This window comes from Drosophila elegans, unplaced genomic scaffold (assembly GCF_018152505.1).
Source record: "Drosophila elegans isolate 14027-0461.03 unplaced genomic scaffold, ASM1815250v1 contig_512, whole genome shotgun sequence".
NCBI classification, from domain to species: Eukaryota; Metazoa; Arthropoda; class Insecta; order Diptera; family Drosophilidae; genus Drosophila; species Drosophila elegans.
In genome coordinates, this window is record NW_024545895.1 from 363512 (window position 1) to 382888 (window position 19377).

General features: G+C 38.9%; 1 protein-coding gene across 2 annotated transcripts in view; it reads left to right on the top strand.

Annotated features, from left to right (window-relative positions):
• The window catches only part of LOC108137349 (DEAD-box helicase Dbp80), a 225663-nt gene that overhangs the window by 133872 nt on the left and 72414 nt on the right, over nt 1–19377 (top strand). For both annotated transcript variants that reach the window (XM_041709788.1, XM_041709789.1), the window contains exon 7: nt 14292–14393. In XM_041709788.1, coding sequence (XP_041565722.1) covers nt 14292–14393 — 102 coding nt within the window. The remainder of the gene's footprint in view (nt 1–14291; nt 14394–19377) is intronic.

Here is a 19377-nt window from a genome sequence, read left to right on the forward strand (position 1 = left end):
TTGAATACTCCTTGGATCATTCAACGGGCGGAGAATGTTCGATGACATCATAATTGAACGCCAATTTACATTTGTATTATTTATTTATAAATAACTTTGTTTAAAAACAATTGGTTAATTTGAATTCTTTGCCAACTTCTACTTCTTAATTTTCCTTCACTGTAATAATATGTTTGTATTTTTAATTCGCTCTTATACATACAGCTCACACATGTACATGTCGCTCATTGCAAGCTCAAACTTGAACATTAAAATCAGTGCATATTAGAGATCGGAACAACTCGGACGTTTTACTTTGATAACTCTGCATTTTTTTATGTTTTTTGGATTGATACGTTTTAATGAAGTAAACCATTCCGGATCCAGGTGTGGTTTCGTTATACAGGCTGCCAGGTAGTCGTATTTCCCGTCCGTATAGTAGGTACGCCGGGCTGTATCCTGTTGTTTCTGACCTGCTGCTATTGATGGCCATTGCTTTTTCGGGTAGCCAGTCGTCGTACCGTGTGTGTTCGGTTCCGGAGCTATCATAGTTCTTATTGTCCTCTTTGCCCTCTCGGATGGGTTCTCTTGCGGGGTGTATGGCGCTGTTAATTGGTTGACGATTCCCCATTTCTGTGGTTTTCTCGTAGCACTCGTTCTCTTTGGTTCTTTGCCACGCATAGCTTCCACGGTTGTGTATCCTCGTCTGCGGCCCATAACGGTAGATGTCTGTATAGTTTTCCTTCAATAATGCGTAATCTGGCCATGTTTCTGGTTCTTTTTCTTTTGCAATGAGTTTCTGTTTTATCCACTCGTCCTCCTCTACTTCGGCTCCGTGTATTTCTTCCTCGAGCATTCGGGATAATGCGTCTGCCACGACGTTAAGCTTGCCTTTGCGATAGCGTACCTCGAATGAGTATGGCTGCATTGCCAATGCCTATTTGGCAATCCGTCCTGAAGGGCTCTGGATCGAGTTAAGCCATTTAAGTGCTTGGTGGTCCGTGATAACGACGAAGTGGTACCCTTCCAGGTACATCCCCATTTTCTGGATGCCCCAGTGTATTGACAGGCACTCTTTTTCGGAAGCCGAGTAGTTTTGTTCTGTTTTTGTAGGCTTCCGACTGGCATATGAAATAACGTGTTCTCCGTTTTCGTACTCTTGGGTCAGTACTGCTCTTAGTCCGTAATTACTGGCGTCCGTCTGAAGTATAAAGAAAAAAGTCCGGATAAGCCAGGACTGGTGCTTCGGTTAGGGCTTTCTTTAGGTTTTTGGTCGCCTTTCTGTCTCCTCGGTCCGTTTGAACTTTGTCCCCTTCTTGACCAGGTTGTACAGCGGTTGCGCTAGTTCAGTGAAATTCGGGACGAATCTTCTGTACGAGGCCACTCCTAGGAAGCTGTGTACTTGGCATGTTGAGGATCGCGTCTATCTTTTCTGGATCGGTGTGTATACCTTTCACTTCTTCCTTAAAGAAGTGGCATTTCTCTGTGTTGATCTTTAGATTTGCCTTGCGGAGTCGCCTCATTACCTCCAGTAGCTTCTCCAGGTGTTCCCGTTTCGTGCGTCCGATTGCCACTATGTCATCCAGGTATGCGAACGCGAATGGTTCCATCTCCGGTCCGATGACTGAGTCTAGCGCTCTTTCCACTGAAACAGTCCGCGTCCTGGTGCCGTAAAAGCAGTGTACTGTTTACTGTCTTCGTCCATCGGTATCTGCCAGTAGCCACTTTTCAGATCCAGTGTGCTTATGTAATTTGCCTCGCGGAGTTGGTTCGTGGTACTGGGAATGCGTCTCGCTCAGAGTGCTCGTTCAGTTGCCTATAGTCTATGCAAAGCCTCCATTCCTTGTTTTTCTTCTCCCCGATTACCACTGGCGAACTGTAGGCGGAGTGCGAGGGTTCTATGAGGTTCTGTGCTATGAGTTCGTCGACTTGTTTGTTTATTATTGACTGCATTGCTGGGTTTCGAGGGTAGTACCTCTGTTTAATTGGGCGGTCGTGCTTCATGAAGATTTTGTGGCTTGCAATGTGTCTTACTCCTTTAATTTGGCTCATCATTTTTAACTTCCTTTTGAGGGTCTCTTGAATCTGTTCGTCTGTTAAGTCCCCTGTTTCTAGTGATCCGATGCCGTGTCTCTTGTGTTTCTTGCTTCTGCGTTGGTTCCTCTACTTCTTTTTAATTTTCGCTGTGATGCCTCCGCATTCTAGTGTGGCGTTGCATTGTTCTAAGAAGTCTATTCCCAAGAGTAGGTCTCCGATCACCACTTCGAGGACTAATAGTGTTGTTGTGTCTGTTTGAGTCACGAGTTGTATTGGTACTTCTAGTGTCTCTGTGCGCGTTTTGTTTGTTCCGTCTGCAAGTCTTATGGCTTTACTACTTGTTTCTTTTTCCAAGTCTGGCTATTCTACTGGCTAGTTCTTGGCCGATAAAACTCCGTGTGACTCCTGTGTCAATTGCACCGCGAATTCTTGTGCTGCCTATGATGACTTGTGCTAGTAGACGTCGACCGTTGAACTTTATTGATGTTGGTGTGTGCCCTGGGTGCCCGCTCTGATCCCATGGGCGTCTTTCGTTTCCCGTCGTTTCATTCCTGCGGCAGCAATGAATTGTTCGTATTCCATCCCGTCCGCATACCCAGCAAAACAGTCTTGGTTGGTTATTGCATCCGCCTGTTATGTGTCCCACTGCTTTGCACCTCGAGCATCTATTGCTCATGTCCCAAGATCTTGTGACGCCTCTTTTATGTATTGGTTGTGTTTCTTGGGGTCTCCATTCGTTTCTTGGTGGTCTCCAGTAACTTCCTGGTTGTTGGTGTCCCAAACGAGTTTCCGGTGTTTGTTGCGTTGTCTGCTGTGCTGTGTGCCCCTGTGGTTGTAGTGTCTCGAATTCCTCGGCTAGTCGGAGGTATTCCGCTAGGGTTTGGGTGGGTGTGCCACCAATCCAAGCCTCTGAGAAGTATTACCATTGCTCCTGCTGCATGATCTAGATCTATGCAGTATGCCTCTGCTAATTCCTCTGTTCTACTAATGAACTCTTCCGGGCTTCCAGTTCCGTCGTATTCTTCTCCCCAACTTCGTATTACTCCCATCGTGGTCACTTTATTTCCTTCTGTCCTTGTGGGCTTAGGTCCAGGTATTCCTTTGACAAACTCCGTCGGGTTCGGCACTTGCAGGTATTTATGTTTTTCCTCGATGTGTTCCTCTGTGTCGGTTGTCCCGCTAATGCCTTTCGGTTGGTTTTCTGTTCCGTTAGGTGCGTGTTTTTGAGCCAGTTTTAAAAGGCGTTTGATAGTTTCCTCGCCGTGGTTGCCGTTCTTTATAAAATCTGACATTTGTCTTCGCATGTCCTCGCACAGTGTTTCTGGTTTGACCTTGAATTCTATTAGATAGGCTTCTAGTTGGGCTTTATTGGCATTGTTTATCCAGCCCCGAGTTAACTTGTCTGCCATTGTATTATTTTGTGCTGTGTTGAGGAAGAGGGTAAATGATCTTTGGTGTTTCTATTTGAGGATACTGTCTTTTCTTTGTGTTCAATTTGCTCGGGCGCCATATAACGACCCTGTTTTGGGAGGCGGTATAGCTCGTCGTGGCCAGGGTTCTAGACAGAAATTTATTTCCTCTTTTGATCGGTTTACCTCCCTTTCCCCAAAGAATAACACAAATCGAACGCTACAGAGTATGGTTATATTTTAATAGTACGATTGATTAAGACTATGTTTTCTAACTATAATTATATCGAGCGTGATACTGCTTGATAAGTGGCGTCGGCGCTGCTGAAGGGCCGAATGTGGTACTCCTGGTACTGGTTGATATCGACGCTGCGGAACGGTCGAGTATATCGCAGCTCGTTGAGTATCGCACTGCTTTGTGTGCGGGATCGGCGCTACGGAAGGGTCGTATGTTGTACTGCTTGCTGCTGGTACTGCGCAATGATTCGCGGAACTGCTTGGTGTTGCCGATGTGCGGTGGCTGAGTGCACTGCTTGTTGTCGACATTGGGCGGTATCTGGGTGCATTGCTTGGTGTTGGCGCTTCGGGAGTGCCGATTGTGCACTGCTTGGCGTCGTCGTGTCTCGTCGTTCGAGTACGTCGGGTTCGTAGTGTTCTGGGTCGTTTTAGAAGAACGAACTACTTAGATTTTCAAGTGGGATGTGGGAATGTAGGGCATCGTTAGTTTCGAGCTGCCGTTTTATTCCGTATCGTTTCCGGGTCGGAAGCCGGAAACGTGACTTCTGGGAGGAACTCACTGAGATGGGCCGGAGTTACGAAAACCGTGCCGGGCTCAGCGATCTCGACCGGGCCTGGGTGCGTATTCCTAAACTACACCGGGCGTCGGTGATCCTCACCAGGTCGTAGAGCCGAATTCAAACCGAACTCTTACGGATCCACCACCACTACCAATACTTACTACCAGAACACTTACCCGGGTATTCCTCCAAGTTGTTGTTTCCTCAAAAGTCGTCGGAACGCAAGTGACTGGTCTGGGGCTGTGTCTCCGCTTATATAGGCGCTGCTTAGTGTGACCAGCTCGGACGATGATGATAATTAAGCTTTGGGTAATCGGGTTTGATCATTAACGGCAATTGATAACTTCGTCGAATAAGTGTGACCGGGTGCTGCTGGCTTTGGGCGCGCGTTTGAATATTTGGCCGGCCAGTATTTGGAATGTTCTTTTAAGCTTTAATGTGAAAGTTGAATTTTGCATATTTGTGAAGGTGGATCGTCACAGTGTTTAATGAAGATCAATAAAATTTAATAAAATTTGGGAATTATATGTTCTATGAACTAAACGGTTTTAAACTATAATTATGTACTATCTGCTCTTTATTTTTGATTGATTTCAATTACTACATAGGGTCCTAATACTGGTTATCTAATTTATGACCTGTTTCGTTTTTTTATAAAAAATTTAATATTTTAGGAAGTCCATTCCTATTATACCATCACAGGGTATTGAAAAGTCGTCTTTAACTATTTGAAAATTGAAAGGGATTAAAAAATTTCCTGTTTGGATTTTTATAAATGTTAAGCCTTTTGAGTAAGAGTACCTTCTCCTATTCCAGACATTGTTATTATTTTTGTTGTGTCTATGTCATTCTAGTGATCAGAATTTATTTGTAAAAGACTTAAATAAGCTCCTGTATCTATTAAAAGGGTTAAGGTGTTTTAGTGTGATTGTTATTTATTTGTATATAAATTTTGAGACTGAGATTAATTTTATATATAGTTGCTTTGTGTGGCGTTTTTCGTCTTAAGGGAATTTTTAGTTTTCCTGTTCTTTTTCAATAGCTCTTACTTGAGCATTTGAGTTTCCTCAATTGTTTGAGTTATTTCGGAAAGAATCCCTTTGGTTTCCGCTGTTAATATGTTGGTTTTGGTTTCTATAGTAATTCTGGTTTTGATATTGGCCTTGGCCATAATTTCCTCGATTATTATTATTTTGGTAATACCGCGATAATTTCCCTGGTAGAAGATATTTCTACCGCGTATAAAATTACCTCGATGGTTTCCTCTATAATAACTACCTCGGTTGTTTGTATATGGTATTTGTATATGTCGGATCTTTAGTTTTATTTTCGTGGTATTACGCTATTAAAATATGAATTAATATGAATTAATATGAAATCCTTATCTACTTGGAAATACATTTTTACTTAAAATTAAAGCTTATGTTTGCCACTCGTTGTTTTTTATTTCTCCCTCCACAATCCCTTCTTTATATGAGTTTCTGTGTGTAAGTGTTGCGTTAAGCCTATCGGAGGTCTGTTATGTGCAGTCTCGGTGTGACATGGTACGAGTAAAAGAGACGGCCATATGGTATTCGGAAAAGTATTTAATCAAGATGATGCTGGCCTATTTACGCTGCATATAAGGGAGTTCTGATTGATAGATTAGACAGTCTCGATCGAGGTGCGGTCACGAAATATCACAGCCGAGAAAGAGCACGGCTGCCAACGCCGCGGAATTCCTTGAGGAAGTCGAGATTCCGACATATATTATACAATACGCTGTGGTTATTTGTTTGTTGGGTACTGCAGTGAATGTATTTAGTTATAGCGTTATACATGATATTGAATGATCTAGCTTCCAAAATTGTTTTGGTTTTTGCGCTTTCGCAACTCTTTATCAAAGTATATATTGCTTCTTTTGTGCTGAGCTTTTAGTACCTCTGAGGTTTCGCCAACAAATGTGCTTTGAAGCTTAGTGATTATTGCATCAATTGTATATGAGCTATTTTGGACCTTGTAAAGCGTTGACCCAATTATTTTGGATTAAATTACTTCTATAGCAATTTGTTCGTATGGTCCCATTGTCATCTTGACAAAATCGAAAGTTATGAATCGCTGGAGATTTATTTTTCTTCCATCGAATTCAGGTACTGCATTTAAAATATCTTTGATTTACGCCCTTTGAGCGGCTGCTTCGTTGGTCATTGTGCAAGGATTATTTTCTGCTATGCTATTGTCAGGATCAGAATCTTTTATTTCTTGATCTGATAGCTCAGATTGAATTAGGATGGCGGGAATTGTGTTTTTTCTTTTATTTCCGCGTTATCGAAATCAAACTTTTCTTGTTCCTCTAGGTTAATGTCTTCAGCTTCTATGGATTTCGGTTCTTGTTCCAATGTCAGTGCTGTGTTTAGGATAGTCGGAACTGTTATATCCAAACTATATTTTTCTTTTATACTTATCAAATTTGATCGTAATTGTAGCTACTTGGAACCAATGTGCTTTTTCTAACTTGTCTCGTTGGTCATATATTAGTGAACGAGCTTTGTTGAAGCAAGTTAATAATATTTATGCATGTTTGTTTTTTTCTGAATCGACTTTTTGTCAAAGACGTATAGGATCTATCAAAAATATTTTTTTCTTCTCTTATTCTTTTACGTAGTTTCTCCCATTCCATATTTGTAGAAATTACTTTTTAAAAACTACAAGCAAAAGGTTTTTACCTAACATTGGGTTGCCATTTACAACTGATTTCAACTGAACACCGGGGATGGTAGACAATACGATAGCTTTTTGTGTTTAAGTGCTATGTATTAAGGTGAGGATTCTAAATTGAAGGTTTCAAAATTTTTAATTTCTAATTCATATATGCCTATTAGAGTCGTTGAGACTAATTGCTGAATTCTTTCTGCAAAATAGGCCTCCCAATTAAATTGCTTTAAGGGTGGTCATTTTTTAGACATTTTTGAGATTAAGAAAATATATCATTTTATTTTGTCATTTATTTTTTTTAAAAATCGCACATAATATATATTGAGATTGCATTATTCCTCGAATTCCTCCCATAAAACCCCAGCATTCGTATGACATGACGCCCTGGACTACGAGAGAAGCAGCTAAAAATAAGAAGACGAGTAGATGGTCAAAAGACGCATTCCAAAGGAAGACGAGCCGATGGAAAAGAAGACGAGGATCACTACAACGAGATGTGACAACGAGGAGACGAGCAGAGCAACATATCGAGAGGACGAGCGTTAGTTGCTGACGGGATCGAGTTGAGTAAAGACGTGCTCAAGCGAACGACGTGTGACGACGAGACGACGGTTAAAACAAACACAAAGATTCAGATTTCTTACTATGTTAATGTTAAGGAAACTTGAAAGTGAAAGTGAAAAGTGACTAAAGACGACTGTGAAAATAACATTTTTTTTTCTAAACTGTGGCTTGCCTAAACGATCTGATTTCCAATACGCTGAAAAGTGCATCGAAAGAAAGCATTTGTGCACTTCACAAATATATATTCGAAGGAGAAGGGGACAGAAGCAATCGCAAACGTTTACGTGAATTTGCTGGCTTTCAGTATGACCAAAATGACGCAATTTATAAATCCAAGTGTGTATACACGCGAAATTGAAAGACAAAGATTTGATATCAATATGCGCAGTTTTTAACTACGACGTAGAAAATTTTGCAGCTGCAATCTGCAGTTTGGCAAACTTCTCTTTTTCAACGAAGTGGACAATTCTGAGAACGAGGCATCCGACGAAGAGATGGAAAATGACGAAGACAGCCAAAATGATGATGAAATTAGAAGTGTAATTTCAACAGAAGTAGAAATACCTTCTACAGGCGAAAGGAAGAGAAAGTCGAACTCACAACGAATCAAGAAGGTTGATATGCCGCGTTTTGCTCTAAGTTTTCGAGACATAGAAGAGTGAATTAAACATTTTGATGGGAGTGATGAAATTCCAGTTGAGGTATGTATAAGCAACTTTGAAGATCAAGCCTTACTTATGGGTTGGAATGCGCTACAAAAGCTTATCTTCGCCAAAAAGTCCCTTAAAGGTGTCGCTAAGATGTTTATATTGAGTGAAAAGGGATTAAATTCGTGGAATGCATTAAAGGAGTCTTTGCTAAATGAGTTCAGGTCCAGAGTAAGCAGCAAACAAATACATATGCAACAAGGAGAGAGCAAACGACGTGCAAACGAAAATGTGCAAGAATACTTTTATCGCATGAAAGATATATTGCATACCGAGGAAATGCTGAGGAAGAAGCTCTTATTCAATATGTGATCGACGGTATCGACGAACTTTCTTTAAATAAATCAATTCTGTACGGTGTTAAAAACATGAACGAATTCAAGTAAAAATTGAAGGACTACCAAACAATAAGTGCAAAATCGAAAGTTCTGGAAGGAAGCAAAAAGTGGTTCAAAAGGTGGCAAAAAAGAAGTCGTTTGCTACAACTGTGGTGAAAAGGGACATATTTCTGGTGGCTGCAACAACAAAGAAAAAGGAAGAAAATGTTTCAAGTGCAACAAATTTGGACACATTTCCAAGAATTGTCCACAAAGTGAAAAGGCAGTCGAAGAAAGCAAGCCCAACGCGCGAGTTTTAAGGGAGCACAGTGACATGACGAGCAAAGCAGTTTCAATCCAAAATCAGAATTGCGTGGCGCTGTTTGATACGGGCAGAACGTTCAACATTTTGCGCGAAGACTTATACAAGCAGATAGCTTTGCCAAGGTTGAAAGAGTGCAGGGTAAATCTAATTGGATTTGGAAAAGATCGCAATGCCAATAAGATCAAGCCGATTGGACAGTGTAAGCAAGCAGTATCGATTGACAACAGTGTTTATGACTTGAACTTCTTCATAGTTCAGTGTGATTGTATGGACACTCGTTTGATATTTGGGAAGAACTGTGCTTGCAAGCAGAAGTTTCGTTTAGTCCAAGTGGTTTGCGTGTGCAAAAGTTGAACAATCTTGACAAAGATGAATAGGAATCCAATTTAATGCAAATCGAAGCAGTGCTTGACAACGAAGAACTCGAAATTAATATTAATATGCAATGAAAGAGGTGCGTGAACTAATAACGATGTACATTCCTAAACCATCGAAGTCAACAAACATTGAAATGAAAATCATTTTAAACGACGAAACCCCAATTTTTTCGCGCCCGCGTAGATTTGCATTCGCTGAAACGAAAGTAATTGACGATCAGATCGAGCAGTGGCTCTCAAACGGCGTAATCGAAGAGTCCGACTCTGAATTTACAAGCTCTGTAGTGCTTGCTACGAAAAACGACGGTTCCCAACGACTTTGTGTGGATTTCAGGCGTATCAACAAGGTAATAATAAAAGACCATTTTCCGTGGCCCCTGATTGACATCCAGCTTGATCGCTTACAAGAAGCTATGATGTTCAGCACGATTGACTCCAGGAATGGCTATTTTCATGTGCCAGTAGCCGATTCCAGCAAGAAGTCCACCTCATTCTTGACCCAAAGCGGACAGTACCAGTTCCTTAAGATGCCTTTTGGTTTGTCAAACTCACCTGGTGTGTTTCAGAGACACATCAATGCGATTTTCCGAACGCTGACTCGCAGAGGAATCGCTCTCCCTTACGTTGACGATATCATTATACCAGCAAAGGACGAAAATGAGGTTGTATCGAATCTCAAAGAAGTTATAGGAACTTGCAGCAACTATGGGCTCGAACTCAACCTAAAGAAATGTCATTTCCTGCAGACCCGTATTCAGTTTTTAGGCCACATCATCGAGAATTAAACAGTTTCCCCGACGCCTCAGAAGACCAATGCCGTTTCCAAATTCAAGACTCCACAGAATCTGAAGCAGCTAGAGAGTTTTCTGGGTCTTACCGGATTCTTTAGAAAGTTTATATCCAACTATGCTCTTATTTCGAAATCCCTGACTGATATGACTGAAAATAAAGCAAATTTTGTAATTGGCCCAGAAGAAGAGAATGCGATTGAATCCTTAAAAAAGTACTTGACTTCCACCCCTGTTTTGGCAATTTACAACCCGAAGTATGACACCGAGGTACATACTTATGCATCAATCGATTGTTTTGGCGCCGTGCTTTTGCAAAAATCACCAAATGACGGCCAATTTCACCCTGACTACTTCATGAGTAGGCAAACAACGGAATTCCTTTGAATTCCATTTAAGATAATCACAGATTGTAATGCATTCGCAAAGACGCTATACAAGCAAATCCAGTGCACTAGGGTTGCACGCTCGGTATTTTTGCTCCAAGAGTACGACTACAAAGTTGAACACCGTTCAAGTTCACGTATGAAGCACGTTGATGCCCTTTCTAGGTACCCAATAATGACGATCGTTGACGACTCCATTGCTTGTTTTCAGGCAAGCGCAAGAAAAAGATGAACACCTGAAAGCGATTATTAAAATCCTGGAAGACTCTAACTCATCATATGAAGACTATTTTCTGAAATCCGGTGTCCTGTACAAACTTTTCAAGGACTTAGAACTAATTGTAGTTCCGAAGGACATGCAGAAGCAGACCATTGGTAGAGCACATGACCGAGGACACTTTGCTATTTAAACAACGAAGGCGCTGATTTGCAACGAGTATTTTATCGAAAACACTGACGAAAAAAAAAGAAGTACATCGACTGCTGCATTCCGTGCATTTTGACCAACCGCAAGCGTGGCAAACAGGAGGGCTGGTTACATCCATTGCACAAAGAGGATTTCCCGCTGCATACCTATCACATTGATTTCTTAGGTCTACTAGACTCCACAAGCAAACATTACAAGCACATTCTCGCCGTAATCGACTCCTTTACGAAATTCTGTTGACTTTACCCTCAACCACTGCCAGCGAAGTCATACGAGACCAAAGTTATATATTTGGTAACCCAGCTTGCATTATATTGGACGGAGGCTCAGCTTTTACCGCGCAAGACTATCTTCAGTACTGCGAAGACGAAGGCATAAAGGTGGTGAAATCAAAGACAGGTCTACCACGTTTTAACGGACAAGTGGAAAGACTGAATGCCATCATTTTTTCAGTTCTATCCAAACTGAGTGTGGATGATCCCACAAAGAGGTACAGACGATCGAGTTCAACAAGCCTTTAACTCCACTTTTTCGAGAAGCATCGTCGCCACTCCTCTTGAGGTTCTAATCGGAGTCAAAATGAGAACGAGTCCAAAGCCTTGTTTCAGAACACGCACAACGACCTTCGACTCAAGGCAAAAAGTCACATTTTGAAAATCCAAACTGAAAACAAGAAGACCTACAACTTACGACGTAAACCGGCAAAGACTTATAAGATTAGTGAACTAGTAGCCATAAAACGAACGCAGTTTGGCGGTGGTCTCAAACTAAAGCCAAAGTATTTGGGTCCTTACGAAATAACCAAAGTCGGAAACTCAGATGGACCAAAAATTTCTTCAACCTGTGCAGAGACCTTAAGCCGTGGCCCACCCTCGAAGACAAAGAATGGCCGAATGTGGGAGTGAGATTGCATTATTCCCCGAATCCCTCCCATAAAACCCCAGCATTCGTATGACATGATGCCCAGGACTACGAAAGAAGCAGCTTAAAATAAGAAGACGAGTAGATGGTCAAAAAACGCATTCCAAAGGAAGACGAGCCGATGGAAAAGAAGACGACGATCACTACAACGCGATGTGACAACGAGGAGTCGAGCAGAGCAACATATCGAGAGGACGAGCGTTAGTTGCTGACGGGATCGAGTTGAGTAAAGACGTGCTCAAGCGAACGACGTGTGACGACAAGACGACGGTTAAATCAAATTACTATGTTAATTAATATTAATAATCCAACTTTTAAATAATAACCTACTTAATAAATAAAAATCCCACATATAAATACTTTTTCTTTATTGATAATATAATAATTGTTGTTTTTTATGATATATATATTTTTTTTTTTTTAGATTTTGTCTAAATCATTATCTTTGCTTTGGATTCTTTTTAGCAGGCATTTATTGTGAAGCAAATATAATTTGCAGATCAAATTTCCGCACAAAAAAGCAACAATTATCATTAACAATATATTTGTAAGATACACGTCAACATTATTGGTCTCTACTTTATTAATTATCATTATCTTTGCTTTGGATTCTTTTTAGCAGGCATTTATTGTGAAGTAAATATAATTTGCAAATCAAATTTCCGCACAAAATAGCAACAATTATCATTAACAATATATTTGTAAGATACATGTCAACATTATTGGAATCTGCTTTATTAATTATCAAAATTCCACTGTTTTGTTTTTTTTGTCAATTATAACTGGTGTTTCATGATTTGGTATATCAATTTAACTTATACTATTTATTCTCATTACTTATTTGTTTTCATTTTTATATTAAATTTTTAAGTTTATTTTTCGTTTTTAGAATTTAAGACTTTTTTTAAATTTTAATTTTACAATTTTTCTACCTTTTTTTGTATAGCTTTACGGGCTATAAATCTAATTGGGCAGAGAGAGTTTCGCTCAACTTAACAAATGCATATTATTTACTAACACTATTAAAAATTGCTGGAATTATGAGACCCTTTCGCATCTTCTGGGCGTCGCCGGTCTGTCGCAGGTGTACTGACAATGAACGCTGCCTAAGGGGGATGGAGGTTTCGTTAATATTTTTTCATTTAAAATAAATATTTTCTTTGTTGTGAGTGAGTGGCGATTCTCGGCTTCTTTTTTTCGAGACTCGATTTTAGAAAATCAAGCTCGGTTTGTAATTTTTGGGTGTAGCCCACGTTGGAGGTGTTGAACTGCTGCAGATATTTATCTCCGAGAGCGGCGCGCACAGAGAGAGACAGAGAAGAAATATGTGCATAAATGGATATAATTGTTGCCGTCGCCAACTGTGGGAATAAGCTGGCGCGACTTATCACTCGCCGATGGTGTGAGTGGACAAATTACGTTTGCACTGGAAGATTGCTGATCCTGCAGATTTGGCTAACATTGTTGTCGATGGTACAGTGTGTAATCTGTATGCATGCACATTACACCACATCTCACTAAAAGAACCAAGTAGATCGTTCCTCCCAACGACCCAGCAGCCCCGATACCACTAAGAAAGCAGTGATTTTCTCGGCCCTCCCGCAGCGTCGGTATCACTCAGAAAGCAGTCCTATACTCGGCCCCTTAGCACCGTCAACATCAATATAGCAAGCAGTGCTACCCTCGGTCATTCAGCAGCGTCGGTATCACTCAGCAAGCAGTACCACATTCGGCCCTCCCATAGCGCCGAGGTAATTAAATTTAGAGACGTAGCCCTAACCAACCGTTTTATTAAATATATCCATACTCTGTAGTGTTCAATTGGTTTATTCTTTGGGGAAAGGGAAGTAAATTGATTTAAAGAGGAAATACATTTCTATCCCAAACCTTGGCCACGGCGAGCTATACCTCCTCCCGAAACAGGGTCGTTACAGTGTATCAAGAGCAGCGGGGAGCACACTTATAATTAATTGCTTGCTCTTATTTTGTGAGGGTTATTTGCACAGGGTACTTATCAATGTGTGTGTAAGGTTTTATACTGTTCGTGTCGTGCTTTGCCCCTGATCTGCACAACATTTAATTGACAAGTGTATTACCTATAACAATTTTCAAGAGTAATTTATACGACTTAGCAATTTTTTTTGTAAACCAAAATCAGTGGTAATTAAAAAAAATTGTACAGAGACATTAACTCTTAAAATATTGGACGAAATCTTTGTTAAATGCTATATAAGTTTTGGTTCATCCCATTTTGACGAAAGAATTAGGTTTACGAAAGGTGTGTTTCCGTTTTTATACCGAACAATTGTACTGACGACCAAAAATTTTCCGAATTTAATATTGTAAGTTCTTATTTAAAAAATCGAAACTGGTAGAAAACACCATGTGTTATGACTGGTAATTTGGCTCAGCGGCTTATCCGATATACTATAAGAGCCTTTGACACAATTCCCTAAAATATTTTGACTCTTAAAGGCATATAATTTTAAGGTTAATCAAATCGTAATTTTAAAATAATAGACTAAATATATGATTCCTAATATTTGCTTTTTTTTAATTTCAGAATGCTGAATCCTAAGTGCCAAATGTTGTTTTTCTCAGCAACATACGATAAAGAAGTTATGGACTTTGCTCGCCTAATTGTAGCAGATCCCACTATAATAAGGTATAATATTACATATTACATATTTTTTTAAAGGTAAATGTGAAGGGATTTCGCGGTTGAGTTTAGTCAGCATTCCTGACAAGGCTTACCCGATTAAATTTTATGTTCTCTCATTGCTGCAAGAAGTATCAAAATCAAAGGCTTCAGAGTGAACACTGTAGAAATATACCTGCAGGTTGCTTCAGTGACAACGTTAGTTACTTGGGGTTAGTACTAGACAGGCGTCTAAAGTGAAGACTGAAAAAACCAAGCGAGAACAAGAAAAACAACAATTGTTCTTTACATCTGTAAAAAAGCCATCGAGAGGAAATCATCAACTGCAATACATAGCCATAGTCAAGCCCATTCCGCTCTACGGAATATCAATGTAATGGACTGCGATAAACAAGCAAACAATCACAGCAAACCTTAACAAGGTTCAACGGATGGAATCCCTTTGCATAAGCGGTGCCCTTCCCAGTACTCCAAATTATGGACTTAGCCGGGCTTAGCCGGCGGCGGTTCGTTTGAGAGACACTGTGCAAAGGAAATAAGATCACACCTCCTTATAAAGCCTGTACACAAGTCGAGAAGACTGGGAGCACTGGGGCCTACACAATCTGTCAGCATCTACTCTGATGGCTATGAACTAGAGAACCACATCGGCGGAGGTATAATCAACTTAAAATCAGGAAATCTTACAGACTTCCTGATCACTGCAGCGTCTTCCATTCGGAATTATATCGATAAGCACTTATGCAAGTATACAATGCCAACTGTCAAAAAATATGGATCAACATCTATAGGGATAGCCAAGCGGTTATACGATCTATGCGACCAACACAAGCTCCCAGACAATATTAAACTGTCGCAGATTTCTGAGCGAGATGGCTACGCAGTTAAGCATCAACCTGAATGGGTCCCCGGTCACCGGAACATCGCAAGCAACTGTATAGCTGACGAGCTAGCAAGACATGGTACTACCATCTATCTTCCGGATAAGGAGAACACTGTTATGCCGATGGCCCATTAGGTTCGGTTAGGCTAGAGCAGCTGTCAATTTTATGGACACACTTAGACCTCGAAGGTCCATTGTGATACCGCGTGGATCTGTGTCCCCTTTTCTATATTATTGTCTGCTGCCCTTACTGCAGCTGACCTAGCATAGCTCCCATGCGGTTGCTTTCATGAATTTATTATTTATTATTTATTATTCGCCTTAGGCTTATATTCGCCAGTTCAGATAGACTGCTCATGAAGGGATTCCCTAAGTGATACAGTCTGGATCAGGAACACAACAGGTGTTCCACCTTTTCCTCCTCCTCCTCATCCCTGCAGCTTCTGCAGAAATCGTTTTGGGGCGCGCCCAGTCTGCTTGCATGTGTGCCGACCAACCAATGGCCTGTAAGCACTCGTATTAGCATTTCGCGCTCGGTAAGGTTTAGCTTTAGAAGTTGAGAATTTCTCTTCGCATCAATAATTGGCCATGTCTGGCGAGAGACGCGACAATGCCTTACATGCTGGGCTCGCAAGTTCTTTATATTTGTCCAGCCCAATCAAAATCTTGTCCCGCGTGATGTCCGCAAAAGACAGGTTTGGTCCAGGCAATTCAAGAGATCGCTGCCTCTTCGGCTGTGCGTTCTTTGCACTAGGCCTCTCTTGGCCATAATTTGGAAACATATTTCTCGCCCACTCCACCTTCTTTAACCATTCGAATGAGGGGTTGGCGATCTTGCTCCTGTTCTGTAAGCGGAGTGTCTGCGCGGCAGTCCGCGTCTCCGTATATGTAAATTTGCTTTGCTCGGTGGGTGGAGCGACAGTCTTAGCCGCACCTTCTGCAGTTTTTGGCGCCGACGCGCACTTTGCAGAGGTGCTGGCGGCCGACTGTGTTCCACCTTTGACCCCCAATTTGGGATGGGACCCTTTCGAGATAGCCCCGAGCAGGTGCCAGCACAGGCGGAGCCAACGCTCGCAGATCCTGTCTCCAGCGTGGTGTTGTTATTTTGTGGTATTTATTGTTTTTTTGTTGGTGTCCAATATTTGAATCCCACGAGTTGCGGAGAAAGGGAAGGTCCACCCGGGCAGAGATCCGCGATGCCCGGTTAAGGCGATAGTTAGAACAGGGGGTCGCCATCTCCCTGAACCCAGAGTTTGAGACTGAGCTAGTTGTTAACCCGGGCCCTCAGCCAGACTGACTCTCGGCACGGTTCGACTTATACCTTAGTCCGGCCCGGGGCCGATAGACCATTATAGGCGCAAAAAAAAAACGAAAACGTCGAAATTAAGACTCTACCGTACCGAGTGCGGAATGATGCTTCTGCAGAAACTGCAGAGACGAAGGAGAAGAGGAAACGGAGGAACTCCTGTTCTGTTCCATTCCGGCTCTAGGCAGTCTGAGATTAATTCACCTAGGTAATCTCTTCATAATAAATCTCTCAGAACTGGTGTATTACAAAATAAAAGCAACGACGCTTATAACAGAATTAGTAATAAACTCAAAAAATTAATGATATGATACAATAGAAGTGCATCAATGTTTCTTAATAGTGTCACCATAATAAAAAGCTCAATGAGCGACGAACCAAATAAAGAGCGTCGAAGCCCGTGACCCGAAGATACGGGTACTTCTCGAAAATATCAACATTCTTCACTTACTTTACTCACTTTACTTACTTTACTTACTTTACTTACTTTACTTACTTTACTTACTTTACTTACTTTACTTACTTTACTTACTTTACTTACTTTACTTACTTTACTTACTTTACTTACTTTACTTACTTTACTTTACTTTACTTTACTTACTTTACTTACTTTACTTACTTTACTTTACTTTACTTTACTTTACTTACTTTACTTACTTTACTTACTTTACTTACTTTTACTTTACTTTACTTACTTTACTTACTTTACTTACTTTACTTACTTTACTTACTTTACTTACTTTACTTACTTTACTTACTTTACTTACTTTACTTACTTTACTTACTTTACTTACTTTACTTACTTTACTTACTTTACTTACTTTACTTACTTTACTTACTTTACTTACTTTACTTACTTTACTTACTTTACTTACTTTACTTACTTTACTTACTTTACTTACTTTACTTACTTTACTTACTTTACTTACTTTACTTACTTTACTTACTTTACTTACTTTACTTACTTACTTTACTTACTTTACTTACTTTACTTACTTTACTTACTTTACTTACTTTACTTACTTTACTTACTTTACTTACTTTACTTACTTTACTTACTTTACTTACTTTACTTACTTTACTTACTTTACTTACTTTACTTTATTTTTACTTACTTTACTTACTTTACTTACTTTTACTTTTACTTTACTTACTTTACTTACTTTACTTACTTTACTTACTTTACTTACTTTACTTACTTTACTTACTTTACTTACTTTACTTACTTTACTTACTTTACTTACTTTACTTACTTTACTTACTTTACTTACTTTACTTACTTTACTTACTTTACTTACTTTTTACTTACTTTTTACTTACTTTACTTACTTTACTTACTTTACTTACTTTACTTACTTTACTTACTTTACTTACTTTACTTACTTTACTTACTTTACTTACTTTACTTACTTTACTTACTTTACTTACTTTACTTACTTTACTTACTTTACTTACTTTACTTACTTTACTTACTTTACTTACTTTACTTACTTTACTTACTTTACTTACTTTACTTACTTTACTTACTTTACTTACTTTACTTACTTTACTTACTTTACTTACTTTACTTACTTTACTTACTTTACTTACTTTACTTACTTTACTTACTTTACTTACTTTACTTACTTTACTTACTTTACTTACTTTACTTACTTTACTTACTTTACTTACTTTACTTACTTTACTTACTTTACTTACTTTACTTACTTTACTTACTTTACTTACTTTACTTACTTTACTTACTTTACTTACTTTACTTACTTTACTTACTTTACTTACTTTACTTACTTTACTTACTTTACTTACTTTACTTACTTTACTTACTTTACTTACTTTACTTACTTTACTTACTTTACTTACTTTACTTACTTTACTTACTTTACTTACTTTACTTACTTTACTTACTTTACTTACTTTACTTACTTTACTTACTTTACTTACTTTACTTACTTTACTTACTTTACTTACTTTACTTTACTTTTTACTTACTTTACTTACTTTACTTACTTTACTTACTTTACTTACTTTACTTACTTTACTTACTTTACTTACTTTACTTACTTTACTTACTTTACTTACTTTACTTACTTTACTTACTTTACTTACTTTACTTACTTTACTTACTTTACTTACTTTACTTACTTTACTTACTTTACTTACTTTACTTACTTTACTTACTTTACTTACTTTACTTACTTTACTTACTTTACTTACTTTACTTACTTTACTTACTTTACTTACTTTACTTACTTTACTTACTTTACTTACTTTACTTACTTTACTTACTTTTTACTTTACTTACTTTACTTACTTTACTTACTTTACTTACTTTACTTACTTTACTTACTTTACTTACTTTACTTACTTTACTTACTTTACTTACTTTACTTACTTTACTTACTTTACTTACTTTACTTACTTTACTTACTTTACTTACTTTACTTACTTTACTTACTTTTTACTTTACTTACTTTACTTACTTTACTTACTTTACTTACTTTACTTACTTTTTACTTACTTTACTTACTTTACTTACTTTACTTACTTTACTTACTTTACTTACTTTACTTACTTTACTTACTTTACTTACTTTACTTACTTTACTTACTTTACTTACTTTACTTACTTTACTTACTTTACTTACTTTACTTACTTTACTTACTTTACTTACTTTACTTACTTTACTTACTTTACTTACTTTACTTACTTTACTTACTTTACTTACTTTACTTACTTTACTTACTTTACTTACTTTACTTACTTTACTTACTTTACTTACTTTACTTACTTTACTTACTTTA